Source organism: Salvelinus sp. IW2-2015, linkage group LG15 (assembly GCF_002910315.2).
Source record: "Salvelinus sp. IW2-2015 linkage group LG15, ASM291031v2, whole genome shotgun sequence".
NCBI lineage: Eukaryota > Metazoa > Chordata > Actinopteri > Salmoniformes > Salmonidae > Salvelinus > Salvelinus sp. IW2-2015.
The window spans coordinates 50,139,179-50,159,677 of record NC_036855.1 but is presented as its reverse complement, the minus strand read 5'-3'; the positions used below and the strand labels follow the sequence as shown (position 1 = coordinate 50,159,677).

General features: G+C 42.8%; 1 protein-coding gene across 1 annotated transcript in view; it reads left to right on the top strand.

Annotated features, from left to right (window-relative positions):
• Positions 1–4,709: 4,709 nt before the first annotated feature.
• The window catches only part of LOC111974035 (DNA damage-binding protein 1), a 28,605-nt gene continuing 12,815 nt past the window's right edge, over positions 4,710–20,499 (top strand). The window contains exons 1-12 of the mRNA XM_024001533.2: positions 4,710–4,856; positions 5,858–6,006; positions 6,536–6,652; positions 6,814–7,035; positions 7,349–7,463; positions 7,707–7,804; positions 7,993–8,151; positions 11,442–11,525; positions 11,867–12,086; positions 14,483–14,558; positions 18,363–18,471; positions 19,482–19,660. Coding sequence (XP_023857301.1) covers positions 4,796–4,856; positions 5,858–6,006; positions 6,536–6,652; positions 6,814–7,035; positions 7,349–7,463; positions 7,707–7,804; positions 7,993–8,151; positions 11,442–11,525; positions 11,867–12,086; positions 14,483–14,558; positions 18,363–18,471; positions 19,482–19,660 — 1,589 coding nt within the window. The 5' untranslated portion in view covers positions 4,710–4,795. The remainder of the gene's footprint in view (positions 4,857–5,857; positions 6,007–6,535; positions 6,653–6,813; positions 7,036–7,348; positions 7,464–7,706; positions 7,805–7,992; positions 8,152–11,441; positions 11,526–11,866; positions 12,087–14,482; positions 14,559–18,362; positions 18,472–19,481; positions 19,661–20,499) is intronic.

Here is a 20,499-nt window from a genome sequence, read left to right as displayed (position 1 = left end):
AATGGACAGATCCAAAATTGACCCCTCCATTTCCCCCGGACACAGAGAGACACTGCTACGTGCAGAGCTGAAATAGACGCTACAGTGCACAGGCATGGGCTTATATGGAGGGAAGACATGGGTAAACTTTAACAAGAAGGGTGAAAAATGAGATTCTGCAAGTAACTTTGCATGGCAAGCCAGATGTACTGTAAGAGGCAAACTGGTTTAGGGCCTTGATTAATGGACAGAATGTTAAACCAAGATGACTGTGATGCTAAAATTTGAGAACTCATAGTTTGATGTGACATTGACAACAAGTTGTATATTTTTTTTTTCACACTGTGTAACCTTGTGACTGCGTTTGTCTGTGTCATTTAGCTATCAATTTAATTATTATCTTTGTTGTTTTGTAGGATGATTTGAGTTTTTGATTTGAGTTTGTGTGCCAGATTTTTTGTGTGAAGATGACTGGAAAGAAAAACAATGTTTTATGTGTTTAAAATGCTTACTTTTTTCCTGCTTTTTGTACAAATGTAATAAACAAAACCCAGACAGTGCATACACTGATACACACTGTCTGTGCTCAGTATCCCTTTCAGTAAATACTTCCAATGTTAATCCTATATCACATGCACTCAGCATAAGCACACATTTATGTGACACATCAATTTACGTCACAAGCTCTCGGCATTGTGAATGAGATTACCTTTTTTTATGACCCTATACACTGGATTTACACATGGAAAAAGACAAACCGTTAGACAGTCACATGCAAAATCTCCAAAAACAATTTGGGTGAACAGAATGTATGCTGTGCAGATACAGTATTTATCAGAATAGGGGACTAAAGACCTACYTCAGAGTCTGTATATTACCGAAGAAAAAACTGGATGTTTCAGTCAATTTAATACCACATCTCTCCTAACCCACCCCATAAATAGTGRTCGACAGTAAATGTACACAACAATACACCATACACATGCTTGCTTTCATAGAGCCACAGACAGGGATCTATTTTTATACCTGGGATTAATCAGGGATTGAGTCTTTAGCCTACAGCCCACAGGTCAGTGTTTTTGACAGCAGTGATGTCACTGAAAGCCCTGTGTTTATGAGGGTGTCAGCAAGGATGGTGGATAAACCAAGATGTCTTACTCAAGCAGTTTACAATTGGAAAAATAGTCAAGGTTCCTGTCTGTGTAAGTGGGCGTTCCCTCTCTCGCGTCAGCATGCTTTCCCGCGTGAGGCCAATGGCTCTAGTCTACTTGTGGTCCCCTCCCCGCTCTTCCCATACGCCCTTACTATAACATTTTCCGCCAAGATAGAACTGCCAAAGGGGGCGGTGTTGCAATCTACTGCAAAAATACTCTGCAGAGTTCTGTATTACTATCCAAGTCTGTACCCAAACAATTTGAGCTTCTACTTCTAAAAATTCACCTTTCTAGAAACAAGTCTCTCACTGTTGCCGCTTGCTATAGACCTCCCTCTGCCCCCAGCTGTGCCCTCGATACCATATGTGAATTGATTTCCCCCCCCCATCTATCTTCTGAGCTCGTGCTACTAGGTGACCTAAACTGGGGCATGCTTAACACCCGTACCATCCTACAATCTAAGCTTGATGCCCTCAATCTCACACAAATMATCAATGAARTTACCAGGTACAACCCCAAATCCGTAAACACGGGCACCCTCATAGATGTCATCCTAACTAACTCGCCCTCCAAATACACCTGCTGTTTTCATTCAAGATCTCAGCGATCACTGCCTCATTGCCTGCATCTGTAATGGGTCTGCGACCAAACGAACCACCCCTCATCACTGTCAAACGACTCCCTAAAACACTTTTGCGAGCAGGCCTTTCTAATCAACTTGGCCGGGGTATCTGGAATGACATTGACTATCCGTCAGTAGATGATGCTGGCTATTTCTTTAAAAGTGCATTCCTTCACCATCTTAAATAAGCATGCCCAACTCAAAAAATTGAACTAGGAATAGATATAGTCTTGGTTCACTCCAGACTGTCTGCCCTTGCCAGCACAAGAAACATCCCTGTGCGTTCTGCATTAGCATCGAATAGCCCCGTGATATGCACTTTTTCAGGAACGTTAGGAACAAATATCACAGGCAGTTAGAAAAGTAAGGCTAGCTTTTTCAACAGAAATTTGCATCCTGTAGTACTAACTCAAAAGTTCTGGGACACTAAAGTCCATGGAGAATAAGAGCACTCCTCCAGCTGCCCACTGCTCTGAGGCTAGGAAACACTGTTTACCACCGATAAATCCGGTATAATTGAGAATTTCATAAGCATCTCCTCTACGGCTGGCCGATGCTTTCTAACCTAGCTACCCTACCCAGTCAACTGCACGGCACCCTCTCACAAGAACCGCCAATGCTCCCACATTTCTCCTTCACCCAAATCCAGATAGCTGATGGTCTGAAAGAACAAAGATGCATATGGCCTAAGCCAGGCTAGACAATTGGACCTCTTTTCTTAAAATTACTGTGGCATTTGTTGAACGCTATTATAGCCTGTTCAACCTCTCTTTTCGTATCGTCTGAGATTCCAACATTGGATACAGCGCTGCCGGGTTCATCCCCTCTTCAAAGGTGGTGACACTCCTAGAACAAACTGATACGACCTATAGTTCTACTACCCTGTCTTTCTTAAGTCTTTTCGAAGCCAAGTTAAACAGATAGCCGACCATTTCGAAGTCTCCACCATACTTTCTGCTATGCAATCTGGTTTTCAGGAGGGTCATGGGGTGACACAGTCAGCCACGCTAAGGCCTACATTAAACCGCCATCATAAAACATTACGTGGGGCATAGGGACCTTTTAGTTTATTCCCAATGAACCTGGCAAGGTTTCGACTCTGTCGACACCACTTTTATTGGAGACTCGCACCTTGGTTTTCTCATGATTTGCGCACGCTGGTTTACAACTACTTCTCTGATGAGTTCAGTGTGTCAATGGAGGGCCTGTTGTCGGACCTTGCTGCAGTCTCTATGGGTGTTGCCCAGGGTTCAATTCTAGGGCCGACTCTCTTCTCTCTTATACGATATTTGATGTTGCTCTTGCATGTGGTGATGGCTCTGATCCCTTCGCAGACGACACATTCTGTATACTTTGGCTCTCTTTGGATGTGTTAAACTCCTCCAGACGAGCTTAATGATACGAACTTCTTCCGTGGTCATACTGGCTCTTAAACGCAAGTTAAACTAAAGCTTTGTTTTGGATCACTGCCACACTGTCGCCACGTCCAGCATTACGTACTCTGGAGGCTCTGACTTAGAATCGTGGACAAACTAAATAACCTGGGTGTTGGTTAGATCTGCAATTCCTTTCCAGACTCACATTAGGCATTGCAATCCAAAATTAAATCGTAGAATGTTGCTCTCTATTTGGCAAAAAGCATCCTTCATATGCTGCCCAACCATACCTCGTAAAAAGCTGACCATTCTATCCGATCCATGACTTTCGGTGATGTCATCTATAAAATAGCCTCACACTTACTTCACAATTTGATGCAGTCTTATCAGCAGTGCCCTCCGTTTTGTCACCAAAGCCCCATACACTAACCACCATTGCGACCTGTACGCTCTCGTTGTGTTGGCCCTCGCGCTTCATACTTCGTCGCCAAACCCACTGGCTCCAGGTTTCTACCAGTCTCTGCTAGGTAAAGCCCCGCCTTATCTCTGCTCACTGGTCACCATAGCAGCACCCACTCGTAGCACTCGCTCCAGCAGGTATTATCTCACTGGTCACCCCCAAAGCAATCCTCCTCTTGGTCTCTTCCAGTTCTCTGCTGCCAATGACTGGAACGAACTGCAAAAATCTCTGAATCGGAGATCTCATATCTCCACACTAGCTTTAAGCACCAAGCTGTCAGAGCAGTCACAGATCACTGCACCTCTACATAGCCCATCTGTAAAACAGCCATCTATCTACCTACCTAATCCTGTATTTATTTATTTATCTTGCTCCTTTGCCACACAGTATCTCTACTTGCACATTCATCTTCTGCACATCTACCATTCCAGTGTTTAATTGCTATATTGTAATTACTTCGCCACCATGGTCTATTTATTGCCTTAACTTACCTCATTTGCACTCACTTTATATAGACTTTTTGTTTTCTTTTGTTCTACTGTATTATTGACTGTATGTTTTGTTTATTCCATGTGTAACTCTGTGTTGTTGTATGTGTCGAATTGCTATGCTTTATCTTGGCCAGGTCGCAGTTGCAAATGAGAACTTGTTCTCAACTAGCCTACCTGGTTAAATAAAGGTGAAATAAATGTWAAAAAATMTAAACGCATGCATGTGCACACACACAGTACTAGAATGCCTGCCATTTTGACCATTATCGATTTTGATTGATACAGTAAGTAGATTAAGTGTCTCTTACAAGGGCATTTTGCTTGATCAACCGTGAGCAACAATGCCATGGCTCTGAAAGATCTCTAGTCCTCTTCATCAGTCACTTGGCTTTCTGCTGCTGAGGTTGACAATTTAAAACACTGATGAGCAAAGCATTGCAACACAGTATTTCATGTGAAAAAACGTCCTATTACAGAGGGGTAAGCCAAATAATATAAATTATGACAATCTCCTCTTCTGTCCAATGCAGAAGGGCAATGCACCGACAACGACAAATCGACTTTCGAGCCACATGGGGCGCTGTGAAAGTAAATATATCTAGTTTTTAGCAATCCACTTCCGCTWGTTTTTTTTATTATTTATATCCATGGTTTCAACACTTGAGAAGAACTGATACGATTTCGCTGGTGTTCTTATTCTGTATTTGAACGCCATGTCTTATAATTACGTGGTAACAGCGCAGAAACCGACGGCAGTCAATGCCTGCATCACTGGTAATTATGTTATTCTTGTTAGCTCGCGCACCAACATGTCGTAGCGACCTCATCCACTAGCAAGCTCCCGCGCGAGAAGCCAAGCTACAGGCACCTGCAGGCCCCTTGAAATTGTTTCGCCAGCAAGTTGATCAAGTCCATTGATAAAGGCTTTGTTCAATGTTTATTAACCATGCACAGTATGGGACATGTGGTTTCGCTCGACTGATATCATATAGCTAGCAATCAATTGTCAATCAAGTGAACACAAAATGGCACGAGCCAGTGTGTGCTCTTGCGCAGCCAGGATGTTTTGAAGCTAATGCTAGCTATCTTCAGTTGTCTGATGTCAATTTGTTTGGATTACTATTACCTTCTTGTTTATCAGTTGGCCAAGAATCTCAGACAGGTTTTGAGCTTCAGTGTTGCTAAATTACACAGGTAGCAGGCAGGCCACTGCAGTGCCAGTCAATATGTCCACCTAAATAATAAATTGGCAAATGTATAATGTTATAGTCATGGACAGTCTGCATAGTTACGAATGTAAGGACATTTACTTAGCCTTTAACTGCCTGCATTTCTTTGATTGCAAGTATGTTGGCGATAGCTAGCAAACTATTCAATGTATTACTTTTTAGGTTAAAATCACGTGTGATTAAAAACAACTTAATTTAAGGCATTCTGACACTGACTAACAAATCCCATATTATTATTTTAAAATCACACTGTCTATGCAGTGTTGTCACCTTAGTGCATATTTTGAGTAAAAATTATCTGCRTAGCTAGAAAAGTATGCCAGTTGTATTGCTAGTACATAGAAAAACAAATACTTGAATTCCAGAAATTAGCATTTTCAATATACAGGAAGGAGATTGGGAAATAAATAAAAATATTGCGTAGACTTGCCTAGTTAAATAAAAAATCTGCTAGTCATACAGAAAGCTGGAAGGCACTCCAATAACTACTAATTTAGCTCTTAGAAAAAGTTAGTCTGACTGACTAGACCACCCTCTCTTCCCCAGGCCACTTTACTTCTGCCGAGGACCTGAATCTGCTCATTGCCAAAAACACACGCCTGGAGATCTATGTGGTCACAGCGGAAGGGCTCCGGCCCGTCAAAGAGGTGGGCATGTACGGCAAGATTGCTGTCATGGAGCTCTTCAGGCCAAAGGTGAGTCTACTACCTGTATGTTTGTGTGTGCATGTTAGTCATTTCAAAGCTGGGTCATATTCAGTAGAGAGAAAACATTTTGAAACAAGGAGGTACTGCATGAACTTTTATTTATTTATTTTATTTAACCTTTATTTAACTAGGCAAGTCAGTTAAGAACAKATTCTTATTTACAATGACGGCCTACACCGGCCAAACCCAGACYACGCTGGGCCAATTGTGCGCTGCCCTATGGGACTCCCAATCATGGCCGGTTGTGATACAGCCTGGATTTTAACCATAGTGTCTGTAGTGAAGCCTCAAGCACTGAGATGCAGTGTCTTAGACCGCTGCGCCACTCGTGYTCTCAATAAGAACACAGAATTATGTTTTACGTTGCAAAAGGTTCCACTACMGTGTGCCCCTCTTAACAAGACCCAGGTTTCTTTCTGTAACTGCCATACAAGTTGTAAACTTCTGCCGATGCCGAAATTGAACGTCGGACGTATGTTTTCAATGGAGAGGAACTTTTTGTCTGTTTTGACTGCAGGGRGAAAGCAAGGATCTGCTGTTCATTCTCACGGCCAAATACAACGCTTGCATCCTGGAGTACAAACAGAACGGCGAGAGCATCGACATCATCACCCGCGCCCACGGCAACGTGCAGGTAGAAAAAAATATATATATGCGAATAGCCAGTGTCTTTGAGCTGTTGATGGAGATCAAGGTATATGTTCTGCAAAACTACAACAGGAATACTCTGCAGACTGAAACAATAGGATGCCGTGAAACGCCTCTTACTTGACCAACTTYTTTATTTTTMCATAGGACCGCATCGGGCGTCCCTCGGAGACAGGCATCATTGGCATTGTAGACCCTGAGTGCCGCATGATCGGCCTGCGGCTGTACGACGGCCTATTCAAGGTGATCCCGTTGGACCGGGAGAACCGAGAACTCAAGGCCTTCAACATCCGCCTGGAGGAGCTGCAGGTCATCGACGTCCACTTCCTGTACGGCTGTCAGGCGCCCACAGTCTGCTTCATCTATCAGGTAGGGAGGGGTGCAGGTAAAATAGGGTGGGTTAGGGACGGGTAGGAAGTGGTGGATGAAAGGGTTACAATGTTGGAATGGTTGTGTCTATGCATTTAAATGGGTGTGTTTTGGGGGGATGGTTGAGGAGGAGTTGAGAGAATGCAAGACTAGGAATATGATGCTGTTTGAAAGAATATTGGGCAGTCAGYGGGGATGTGTATATGAGACAGTAGTGCATGCCCGGTGAAAGGGGGAATGTGTGCTTTAGTTAACAGAAATGTTGCATGAATATCTGCGAGGGTGTCAGTCTGATTTTGTTTGTGTGCTGTAGGACCCTCAGGGACGGCATGTGAAGACCTATGAGGTGTCGCTGAGGGAGAAGGAGTTCAACAAGGGGCCGTGGAAACAGGAYAACGTGGAGGCTGAGGCTTCTATGGTCATCCCAGGTGAGGAGATAGAATATCCAGGCAGGGTTAGACAATGATCGTCGGGGCCCTGGTCCAATGCTCATGAGATTTACTTTATTCTGATGTTCAAAACTCTTAAATTAGTGTTTAAAGATAATTTCCACTGGAACTGCAGCGCCCAAGGGTCCTCTTCTGCTTTTTCTACTTCTTCTTATAGCGTATTTGAATGTGATTCCCTTGTTGGTTGATTTACGTGGTGGTTTATGTATTTGTCTATTTCAGTCCCAGAACCATTTGGAGGCGCTATAATCATTGGACAAGAATCCATCACCTACCACAACGGGGATAAATACTTGGCCATTGCGCCTCCCACCATCAAGGTAAGATCAACGTAAATCAACACAATGCAGAGGCTTTCAACTGTTTTCCAGCGTCTTGCAGCTTGATAGCAATGATGAATTGGATATAGAAGGCTGCACTTCTCCAGATGCTCAGAGCTCTTTACATAGAACAGAGGGACACTCCCCTCATATTCTGCAAACCCCCCCCCCACCCCCGCCCCCAACAGCAAAGCACCATCGTATGTCACAACCGCGTGGACCCCAACGGCTCGCGCTACCTGCTGGGGGACATGGAGGGCCGCCTGTTTATGCTGCTGTTGGAGAAAGAGGAGCTGATGGACGGGGCCGTGGTGCTCAAGGACCTCCGCGTCGAGCTGCTCGGAGAGGTATGTGTTGTAGTAGGCCTGCTGTCTCCCTCTCTTTCTTGTGATCTGTCTCCCTCTGTGTTTCTGGTTGTTTTCTCTTTTGTGTGGTCTCTCATTTCATCTCAACTTATGTCGTTTGTTCTTCTCTCCATAGAAAGCCTTCTCTCTTGCTCTCTCTGATGTCTCTTGGTTTTTCTGTCTCCCTCTGATCTCTTCTTTTTTTATCTGGCTCAGTCGTCTCATCTTGCTTTCAATGATGTKCCTTTTGAACTCTCTTTCCCTTTTCTTCTTGCCTATTTGACATTCACATTACACAACTGAGTCTCAATGGCAGAATGATCCTTCAGTGTGTATTGTAAAAAATATGTGAGTGTACACCAGGCCCTTTTTGTAAGTTGATAATATGAGATGGGCTGAAGAGTAGGGTTGCACATTTTGGGGAATATTCAGAGGTGGAAACTTTCCATGGGAATTAACGGAAATATATATAAATTAATATTAATACCATTTAAGTGTAGATGTTTTTTGCTTTGGATATATTTACCATATCATATGGAGACATAATTGCAAATGATTAAATCCTTCCAATATAAACAAAACCATTTAGTTCCGAATTTAACTTAATTAAATGAGTTGACTTTTCACATGGGATGATATCACTGAACAACAAAAGAAAGGGAATATTGAATGATTCCCAATGATCCATCGCATCACCCAAAAAACGTTTTCAACATCTGTAAAATTATAGTCTAGAAACTAAAGCTTTGGGTGTCTTCCTCTCAGGCTTCCATGTCTTCTCCCTGGACCTCCTCAATGTCCTCCTCTTGAACATCAGACTCTGACACCTCATCTTCACTGTCACTTTCCAACCTTGTTGAGGATGGCTCGTTGTCAGGCTCAAAAAGCCTCACATTTTTCAACACTTGTATTGGTCAGCATGTTGCGTGCTTTGGTGTGTGTGTTCCCAAACAAGGACCAGTTGCGCTCTGAGGCGGCTGATGTTGGTGGGATTTGGAGGATGATGGAGGCAACAGGGGAAAGAGCCTCAGATCCACAAAGTCCCTTCCACCAGGTGGCTGATGGGATATGTTGGCACGACTGCCATATTGCATCTCCATCCCAAAGCCCTTGTTTGGAAGTGTACTTCGCCAGGCTGCCAAGAACCTTGCCCTCATCCAGGCCAAGGTGGCGAGACACGGTAGTGATGACACCATAGGCCTTGTTGATCTCTGCACCAGACAGGATTCTCTTGCCAGCATACTTGGGGTCCAACATGTACGCTGCGGCGTGTATGGGCTTCAGGCAGAGGTCTTCGTGCTTTTTGATGCATTTCAGAACTGCAGTTTCCTCTGCTTGGAGCAACAGTGAAGTGGGCAGGGCAGTACAGATTTCTTCTCTTACATCTGCAAGCAGAGTCTGATCATCAGACAGGATGGCATTGTCTCCCTCAATCCGTGCAGTGGCTACTGCTATAGGTTTCAGGCTGCTTATCACTCTCTCCCAAAATACATAATCCAGGAGGATCCTCTTGATGGGGCTGTCCATATTGGCAGACTGTGATATGGTCATTTCTTGGTCATTTGTGATATGGTAATTTCCTTCCCTTTCAGGAGACTGTCAAACATGATAACAACATCACCCCAGCGGGTGTTGCTGGGCAGTTTCAATGTGGTGGTCTTATTCTTCTCACTTTGCTTGGTGAGGTAGATTGCTGCTATAACTTGGTTACCCTTCACATACCTAACCATTTCCTTGGCTCTCTTGTAGACTGTATCCATTGTTTTCAGTGCCATTATGTCCTTGAGGAGCAGATTCAATGCATGAGCAGCACAGCCAATGGGTGTGATGTGAGGGTAGGACTCCTCCACTTTAGACCAAGCAGCCTTCATGTTCACAGCATTGTCTGCCACCAGTGCAAATACCTTCTGTGGTCCAAGGTTATTGATGACTGCCTTCAGCTCACCTGCAATGTAGAGACAGGTGTGTCTGTTGTCCCTTGTATGCTCTTGTAGAATACTGGTTGAGGGGTGGACATGATGTAGTTTATTATTCCTTGCCCACGAACATTCGACCACCCATCAGAGATGGTTTGCTTGACCTTGATCACTTGAACTCAGTTGAACTCTGCATCCAGCAAATGAGTAGATAAGCATTTCTGGGCGAAGAACATTCAGAAATCTCTTCCAATACACATTGCCTGTGAGCATCAGAGGTGAACCAGTTGCATACACAGCTCGAGCAAGACATTCATCAGCATTTCTCTGACTACGTTCTTCCATTGAGTAAAAAAAAACAACTATGATTCCAGGAGGACGTTTCTATCGATAAGGTGTGTGGTTCATTATTTTTTATCTCGAATAGAAGTGGAGGGACTTTTGTATGAGGTTGTGAGCACTGAGGGAACTTTATGCAACTTGGCCAGATACTGTATCTTTGTTGGATTCTTCACACATGATTTGGCACAYAATTTGCAAATGTACACAGCTTTTCCTTCTACATTAGCTGCAGTTGAATGTTTCCACACATCAGATAGTGCCCATGGCATTTTCCTTTTTTTTTTGAGTTAAAAAAACAAATACAATTCCATGTAAAGATGAATAAACTCAGCAAAAAAAGAAGCGTCCCCTTTTCAGGACCCTGTCTTTCGAAGATAATTCGTAGAAATCCAAATAGCTTCACAGGTCTTCATTGTAAKGGGTTTAGACACTGTTTCCCATGCTTGTTCAATGAACCATAAACAATTAATGGACATGCACCTGTGGCTTCTCACAGCAAGAACTGGCAAATCTGGTGCAGTCCTCGAGGAYGAGATGCACTTCAGTACTTAATGCAGCTGGTGGCCACACCAGATACTGACTTTTGATTTTGACCCCTCCCTTTGTTCAGGGACATTATTCAATTTCTGTTAGTCACATGTCTGTGGAACTTGTTCAGTTTATGTCTCCGTTGTTGAATCTTATGTTCATACAAATATTTACACATGTTAAGTTTGCTGACAATAAACGCACTTGACAGTGAGAGGACGTTTTTTGTTGCGGAGTTTAGTTAAGCAGTTAGATTAAACAACTCCTTTACCAGAAATGTTTTAAAATGAAACATGGAAATATATGAATTAACACTCCTCAGTTAGCAGGCTCAAGCAAGCTAAAACCCACATAGTTGCAAAAACGAACTATCAGAAATTGTTAACAAGTTAGAAATGATTTAAACACACTGCTGTAGGCTGCTATTTACTAGTTAACAAAACATCCTTTTATACAACCCTACTGAAGAGTAATGTCTATGTGCGACCCTCCCTCCCTCCCTTGCAGACGTCCATTGCAGAGTGCTTGACCTACCTAGACAACGGTGTGGTGTTTGTTGGTTCCAGACTGGGTGACTCCCAGTTGGTCAAGGTAAGGTTGGACTGGTCACATAGAAAACACCTCGATGAATGTAACCCCAGGAACCCCAGGAAGTGTTGATTTTAACAAAGACAAATGAGAAGAAAACAATTCCAGGAAACTGGTTTTACAAGGTGCTTTTTGAGTATGGTAGAGTGTTTTATAGCACTTGTAGACAACCAAGGGGATGATGGCCATCACTCAGTAATCGAAAGGTACAGATCAAACCAGCTTTGAAATMTAAGAGTTTAAGAAAGGATAAGCATGCCTCACAATTTTTTTCTGTGCTGGGCGGTGGACATCAATAGTCCACTTGTTGTTTATCTAGAGTTGTCCCCCCCCCCCCCTTCCAGCTCAATGTGGACAGTAACGACTCAGGGTCGTACGTGGCGGTGATGGAGACCTTCACCAACCTGGGGCCCATCGTGGACATGTGTGTAGTGGACCTGGAGAGACAGGGACAGGGCCAGCTGGTCACCTGTTCCGGAGCGTTTAAGGAGGGCTCCCTCAGGATCATCCGGAATGGCATTGGGATCCACGAGCACGCCAGCATCGACCTGCCAGGAATCAAAGGTCAGTAGGAGGGCTTRTAGGCCCTCGGAAAAGAGGAGGCTGCTGCTCTCTCTGGACCAATACCCAATCGACCCCTAGCCCTTATCCCCTAGACAGAGCTGAAGGAGTTGGATTGGTATAAGAAATATATGGTTAGTCCCTCTACCTCTGATACACTAGGGCCAAATTCAAGATGGCTTAAATGAAATTCTCAAATTCGAGCTGGGTGGAGGGAAACCCAGGCCAGCGCAGCCCAATTTCACAACTGGTGCTAGCTCAATTAGAATCCAGGATGGTGACACCATTACTGTACAACCCCCAAGCGTATCACTGCTGGATGCTGACACAACATTCAGCTAGCTTGTCTGGGCTTGTTGCTGTTAGCTTGCCCATGGACAAGCAGTCCTGTAGTAGTCAGACATGACACGAGTTACCACAATAGCTGGATCCTTCATACATTTTTGTACTACACAAATGTTTATAAGAACACTCAGCCCTAGAATGCTAGCTAGCTAACTCATTTGCTCGCGAATCAGTTGAAACTTACTAGCTAACGTGAGATAGCAGGAATTTTTGCTGACCAGGTCGTATTGAATGCTCGTTAGCTACATCATATCAAACCCGTCTGGTTTGCTTGGTTAGCTAGCTAATAGCCAATGCCATGGCAAGCAAGGTAGGAATTAAGCTAGCTTAAATGTAACTTCCCCATATTATATATATGTTTTCATTCAATTCAGTCTGGTATGAGAACGGTAGCCCCTATCTGCAAAGGCAGGGTGTCTGCGGAAAGCTTAGTATCTTGATCTGTTTGTTAAAATATTTGGTGTGATTTTACTACCATATATGGGCAGACCGAGCCGATGACCTGATTTCAAGATGGCTGCTACCTACTTTCCGGTTAGTGTTGTGAAGCATAAACAAAATTAACACGGTATGCTTTGATTCACACCGAAAGCTGGGACTCCACAGATCATGAGGATGTCTTATTTGTCTGCATGTGACCTTCTGTTATTGATCACCAGCCCAGAGTCGCACTTTTAAATTTTATTTTACACAACATTTTCACCAAACAGCAATCATCTTACAGGATAAGCTTCGATTTGGTCTGTGTTTGAGCTATAGCTACGTTAATCCTTAGGTTGGTAGGAAAAAATGTAGCCTATTGCCAATGTTATCTGATGTATGACTTAATGGCAACACCGAATGTCCCCCCCGAGTGACTATCTTTGCGCTTGAAAAATATGATAAACCCTTGGATATCCCCTGTATATCCCCCCGACACCACCACAATGTTTGAGAGAGGTTGATATGGTAAAAAAAATGATATACTGAACAAATACAAATTTTAGGAATTGCAAATATGTAARCTCATTGGAATTATCTAATTTACAGGTATATGCCACTTTGGAGCGGTTTAGGGATACATCAATAATTCTCTTATTGTCAATGAAATATTACTTTCAAACAAAAACATGTATTTTGTGTGTGCTTGTAACTCCTATCTTCTGATAATTTCCTAATACTATCCCAGATGTCATCTGTCCAAATTTACCATGTTTTGGCTTGTCATAATCATGTAATTACACATGAATAGCAGTTACTTTTGGTTATGTCTATTTAGGTAGAAATCTACATTCTAAGAGGCTAGCCTGTTTAGCTACCTAGCTAACTTCAGCAAGCTAAATACATGGCTCTGAGTCTGGCTGGCACTGGCAGGTGTATGGGATAATGTTAGTTACAACATGGTGAATTAAATTCTTCAACATCTTGCTAGCTAGCAATATTAGCGATGCCAGCTGCAGTCACATATTGGCTTCCTTGCAACTTGACATAATTTTTCATTTCTGAAGGCAGTTGAAATCCATTTTGAGCTAACCCATCAAGGCCAGCCCAACCTGGGTTGACTTCAAAGTGCCAATGGAAATGGGGCTTCAGTGGGATTTTCTCCATATTGTTTGCATCTGTCTAATTATTTCTGTTTTTGATTGTTGTTTTAAAAAATTGTTTATGGTCCCAGGCATTGGCCACATACTCATGAACACGCTGGTGAGAAGCAAATTGTTTACTTGGCTAATCAATGAGGCCCAGATGGAGAATGAAAACCTTGAGAAACTGCCGTGGCCCACAAGGACTGTGGGCACGGATCAATCAAGCTACCTCGTTGACTCCTTTTCTAGTTCAGGGTCCTGTTCACCAGGCAGCGAAATGGAAGAAAACAGACTAAAACCGGGATGGACTACCTGGACCTAATCCAATAGTAGTCCAAATAAGAAGCTCATTCTTGTTTTCTGTTGCGAAACAACATTTTCTGTTTTTTGCACTAATGAAACACCACCTAGCTAATAATGCTGCTTGTTTTCTAGTTCTGTGGAACACTTGATGTTTATTTTCCCTCATATTTTTTGTTGTCCTGCCAGGTTTGTGGCCCCTTCGTTCAGAGGCTGGGAGAGAGACAGACGATATGCTGGTCCTGTCTTTCGTGGGCCAGACAAGGTGAGACAACCAGTGGTGGCCTTATAGAAAGGTTCTGCACGGGTTGACCACAATACAATCGCTCCCTGTTCAGTCTGGTGAGGCCTTGCCTAATGCCACAGTATCTTGTTTATATGACGAGTTATTGATTTGACACCTATTATAACAAAAGGGAGAATAGACAGATAAAACATTTAATTTCAGAGTCAGACATTGTTGACATGGATAGATTTTTACACCAATTGTAACGCTACACGCTATCTGCCTGTTGGGTCACTAAATTCAGTGAAAACTAGGACCATGAAAAAACGTCCAGCTGGATCTCCTCACCTGCTATTACACTTAAACTAATTCACTAAGATCTGCCCACTATAGTGCTGTCTGGTCAGAACATGATGTTGAGGCCCATACTCAACACTAGGTCACCACCACACGCAAACATAGCATAGATGATTCCATTCTTCTTCGTCTTATATTTTTTGTGTGGTTCTAAAAGGGGAAACAATACAATCATTAGAATATACTAAGATAAATGTACATGTGTAATATAACAAGCAGATGAGCAACCTGTGGCATAATATAAACATGAATGAATCCCATTGTATAGCATCTAGACATCATTAAAGAATATACATGGGCAGAGGTAGAAGACCTAAGGCAATGGAGTTTTATAGCTGGCCTGGCTGAGATATTAATTTAGGGCTACTGCGCCTGTGCTGGTGCACAGAAAGAGCTGGAACATTCTGGGAACTTCTAGAATCTGTAGACTGGTACTAGCTACTACACAATTAACACAAGGCTATACATATTGCAGATATAAACATATTGCAGCTATAGCATGCATATAATATAAACAATGCTAATACAGTATTGAGTATGCTAGACATACTCAAACACACGTGTAGCAATAATAATGATACTACACTTATTGCAATGGACGCACACAACACTTAGTTAGGAAACGGCATGTGAACAGTTAACACTTGCTAACTTGAGGTGTCGAGGGCATTGCCCTGCATTGCGTCCAAGCACCCTTATTGGTTGGAAAAGTCAATCTGATTGGCTTTCAGGCATGTCAATCATTTGGGATAGCCAGCCTTTTTTGCAATGTATGTTGCCTATTTTCACTGAACAAAAATATAAATGCTACATGCAACAATTTCTAAGATTTTACTGAGTTACAGTTCATATAAGTTAATCAGTCAATTGAAATAAATTCATTAGGCCCTAATCTATGGATTTCAAATGACTGGGAATACAGATAGGCATCTGTTGGTCACAGATGCCTTAAAAAAAAAAGAGTAGCAACGTGGATAAAAAAATTAGTCAGTATCTGGTGTGACCACCATTTGCCTCATGCAGTGCAACACATCTCATTTGCATAGAGTTGATCAGGCTGTTGATAGTGGCATGTTGTCCCACTCAATGGCTGTGCGAAGTTGCTGGATATTGGCGGGAACTGGAACATGCTGTCATACACGTCAATTCAGATCATCCCAAACAAGTTCAACGGGTGACATGTCTGGTAAGTGTGCAGGCCATTTTCAGCTTCCTGGAATTGTGTACAGATCCTTGCGACATGGGGCCGTACATTACCATGCTGAAACATGAGGTGATGGCAGTGGTTGAATGCAGGGCTCGACATAAAACTTAATCTGCTTACCCGGGGGTAAGTAAAATAGTCTGACAACCAGAATGTAGATTTCCAAATGGACAAGTTGAAAAACCACAACATCAAACAATTATTCCGATCAGAATTGAATCAGGCGGCGGCTGAATGGTTGACATTCTGAGTAAATTGCCTATATTACTATTTGCTATATCCCATTTCAATTGTTATATTTACACAAAGCAAGAGAATAATATATATTTGAATATGACTTGGCCTATTAAGCCAATCTTTCAGTTTAATGCATGTTCAATTTCATGATCAAACAATGAAAGCCTAGGACTGTTAGATTCAATCTCAGAAAGTTAAGTTGTTTTTGAATAACCAAAAAACATGGGAGGCCAAAGGTAATAATGAGAGAGAAGAAACAAAAGCAAGATGTAAAAATCAAATGAGAAATTTGAACAAACCTTACAGTTGATGCGTCCTTCCTTGCCATTGCGAACCAAACGACCAAAAGCCTTATCTTACTAACTGAAAAAACATAAAAGCATTAAGACAAATTAAAGTTGAGTATTTTCTAAGCTATTCTAATGAACTGTTTAATGTCCTAAAGCTTGCAGCTTTTAAAATGGGAATAATTATCAAAGTTGGAGTCTATGCTATTATCGTTCACAATTTATTTTGAATGACATATTTTAGGCCAAAAGTGACATTGAGCAAACAATACCAAGATGGCGAAATCAAATGAGGAATCAAAAGAACTTAGGCTACAGCTGAGGAATGCTAATGAAAGAAATGGGTAGTTGGCCGATGCCCTTTTTCATATTATTCTAGCAATGTGCAACCTACTACAACACGTATAGTAGCTTAGGCRTAATAAGAGCGAAGGGTAAGGGGGAAAATGGGAATATAATTATCAAGTTGAGGACAGCAGAGTTGCTCTGCAGCCCATGATGATTTACAACTCGGCACAAGACCGCACAGCCAGCGATGCACTTTGACTGTCACTCGCGCCATCTGTGAGCTTCGGCACAGATGGGCCTAAGCTAATACACATCTCTTTCGTGCCACAGCTCCCCCAGAGTGGAATAAGCCATTCGAAAAGATTCGAGTCCACTAAATATATTTGATCAATGTCATGATTCCTTTCGTCCCTCCTGTGGCATGCCAGCCAAATGCGTAGCAGTCACTTTTTTGTTGTACCTTTTTTCTACGTTATTTTGGATGGCTGCTAGGGAAGGATAACATTGTCTATGGGCAAGCGCATAAAATTATTTCAGATCCCTCCTATGTACGTCACTTATTTCAGTCACTCTTTTGGCCGATGGTGTTCCAGACCTTTTTTTGTTGTTGGGATAAGTGACTTCAGCTTTTCAGCAAGTAAAAAAATATGTCCTACTTGTCCAAAGGACAAGTGACAACAAATGTTAATGTCAAGCCCTGGAATGGCATGACAATGGGCCTCAGGATCTTGTCAAGGTATCTCTGTGCATTCAAATTGCCATCGATAAATTGCAATTGTGTTCATTGTCCYTAGCTTATGCATGTCCATATCATAACCCCACCGCCACCATGGGGCACTCTGTTCACAAAGTTGACATCAGTAAACCGCTTGCCCACATGTCGCCATACACGCTATCTGCCTGGTACAGTTGAAACCGGGATTCATCCGTGAAGAGCACACGTCTACAGCAAGCCAGTGGCCATCGAAGGTGAGCATTGCCCACTGAAGCCTGTTACGACACCAAACTGCAGTCAGGTCAATACCCTGGTGAGGACGACAAACACGCAGATCAGCTTCCCTAAGACAGTTTCTGACAGTTTGTGCAGAAATTGTTCGGTTGCGCAAACCCACAGTTTCATTAGCTGTCCTGGTGGCTCATCTCAGACTATCCCGCAGGTGAAGAAGCCAGATGTGCAGGTCCTGGGCAGGTGTCGTTACACGTAGTCTGCAGTTGTGAGGCCGGTTGGACCTTCTCTAAAATTACGGAGGCGGCTTATGGTAGAGAAATGAACATTAAATTATCTGGCAATAGCTCTGGTGAACGTTACTAATTTGTGCACATTTGGGAAAAATAAGCTTTTTGTGCATATTWAACATTTCTGGGATCTTTTATTTCACCTCATGAAACATGGTGCCGACACTTTTTACATGTTGCGTTTTATATTTTTGTTCAGTATACAAGTTGTTCCGTGTTTGTGTGTGTCCTCAGGGTGCTGATGCTAAGCGGGGAGGAGGTGGAGGAGACTGAGCTGCCTGGCTTTGTGGACAACCTGCAGACCTTCTACTGTGGCAACGTTGCCCACCAGCAGCTCATCCAGGTATACACAAACGCGCACACTAGCGATGAGGGAAAAAATCTATAGTTACATATTAGGATATTATTTTTGACGATATATGGTATAGTTTTGACTATCGCAATATTTTTTGCACTAATTGGCTGTACCTGCACCGAAACTAATTTATTTCCATGACTGATTCAAATGTTTCTCATGGCTCTCTTATCCCTCTGCGGCAGACATATGGTGAGCAATATGTTTGGAACATCGAATCGCAATAAAATCACAGTATTGAATCACAATACATATACAGTGCCTTCAGAGAATATTTATACCCCTGGACTTATTCCACATTTTGTTGTTACATCCTGAATTCAAAATGGATTGTTTTTCTCAACCAGCTACAGGCAATGCCCCATAATGACAGTGAAAACGTATCTTACATTTRTGGGGCAAATTTATTGAAAATTAATTATGTAAATGAGATATTTCTGTTAAGTATTCACCCTGTAAGTCTACAGCCTCCGCTATTCTCAATCACAGCTTTGAGAGATATGAAAAAAGACATTTTATTCTATTATTTTGAGGCAAATAAAGCAATTGTTATTCAGTTCTGAAGACTGTAGACTGCTTCTATCCAGGCCGTGGTGTAGGCCTATAACCTAGCTCACTACGGTAAGCCTATTCCTCATCAGACAGTCACTGCTCCATCATGTGCATCTGCCACACACACACACACACACACCAGTGCCACACACACCCTTGCACTTTTTCAATGGAGCAGAATATAATTTTCTTCTCTGCAAAACTGATTTTAATGGCTCTTTTTACCCGGTGGGCACCTGACCCTTACCACAGGTGAGATAAATTGCACATAAACAAGAATCACTTGCCTTAAACCAAATGAATTTGAATTTTGAATCTTTATTATTATTGTTTTTTATTTGCAGTTGTAAATCAAACAAGTACACATGTGAACACTAAAKGTTTTAAAATAGTGAATCGTGCGAAGGTGCCAATATATTTATGTACTGTGTGTGTGTGTGATTCAGATCACGTCGGGCGGTGTGCGTCTGGTAATGCAGGACAGCAAGGCCCTGGTGTCTGAGTGGAAGGAGCCGCAGGGCCGGAACATCAGCGTGGCCGCATGTAACTCCTCCCAGGTGGTGCTGGCCGTGGGCCGCGCCCTCTACTATCTCCAGATCCTCTCTGGGGAACTCAAACAGATCAGGTACACACAACTCAAATCCAGTTCAACTATATTTACAGTGTTGTTAAACACCACCTGAGACTCGGTGAGCCCCAGGCCAACTGAATTGTAGCTTTAAGTATGAATAAAAGTTAAATCAACAGAAGAAATGACGAACACAGTTCCTTCAGAAAGTTTTCATACCACTTGACTTATTCCACATTTTATTACAGCCTGAATTTAAAATTGATATAATTTATGGGATATTGTGTGTAAATTGATCTACACACATACATTTACATTTACATTTAAGTCATTTAGCAGACGCTCTTATCCAGAGCGACTTACAAATTGGTGCATTCACCTTTATGATATCCAGTGGAACAACCACTTTACAATAGTGCATCTAACTCTTTTAAGGGGGGGGGGGTTAGAAGGATTACTTTATCCTATCCTAGGTATTCCTTAAAGAGGTGGGTTTCAGGTGTCTCCGGAAGGTGGTGATTGACTCCGCTGACCTGGCGTCGTGAGGGAGTTTGTTCCACCATTGGGGTGCCAGAGCAGCGAACAGTTTTGACTGGGCTGAGCGGGAACTGTACTTCCTCAGAGGTAGGGAGGCGAGCAGGCCAGAGGTGGATGAACGCAGTGCCCTTGTTTGGGTGTAGGGCCTGATCAGAGCCTGAAGGTACGGAGGTGCCGTTCCCCTCACAGCTCCGTAGGCAAGCACCATGGTCTTGTAGCGGATGCGAGCTTCAACTGGAAGCCAGTGGAGAGAGCGGAGGAGCGGGGTGACGTGAGAGAATTGGGAAAGTTGAACACCAGACGGGCTGCGGCGTTCTGGATGAGTTGTAGGGGTTTAATGGCACAGGCAGGGAGCCCAG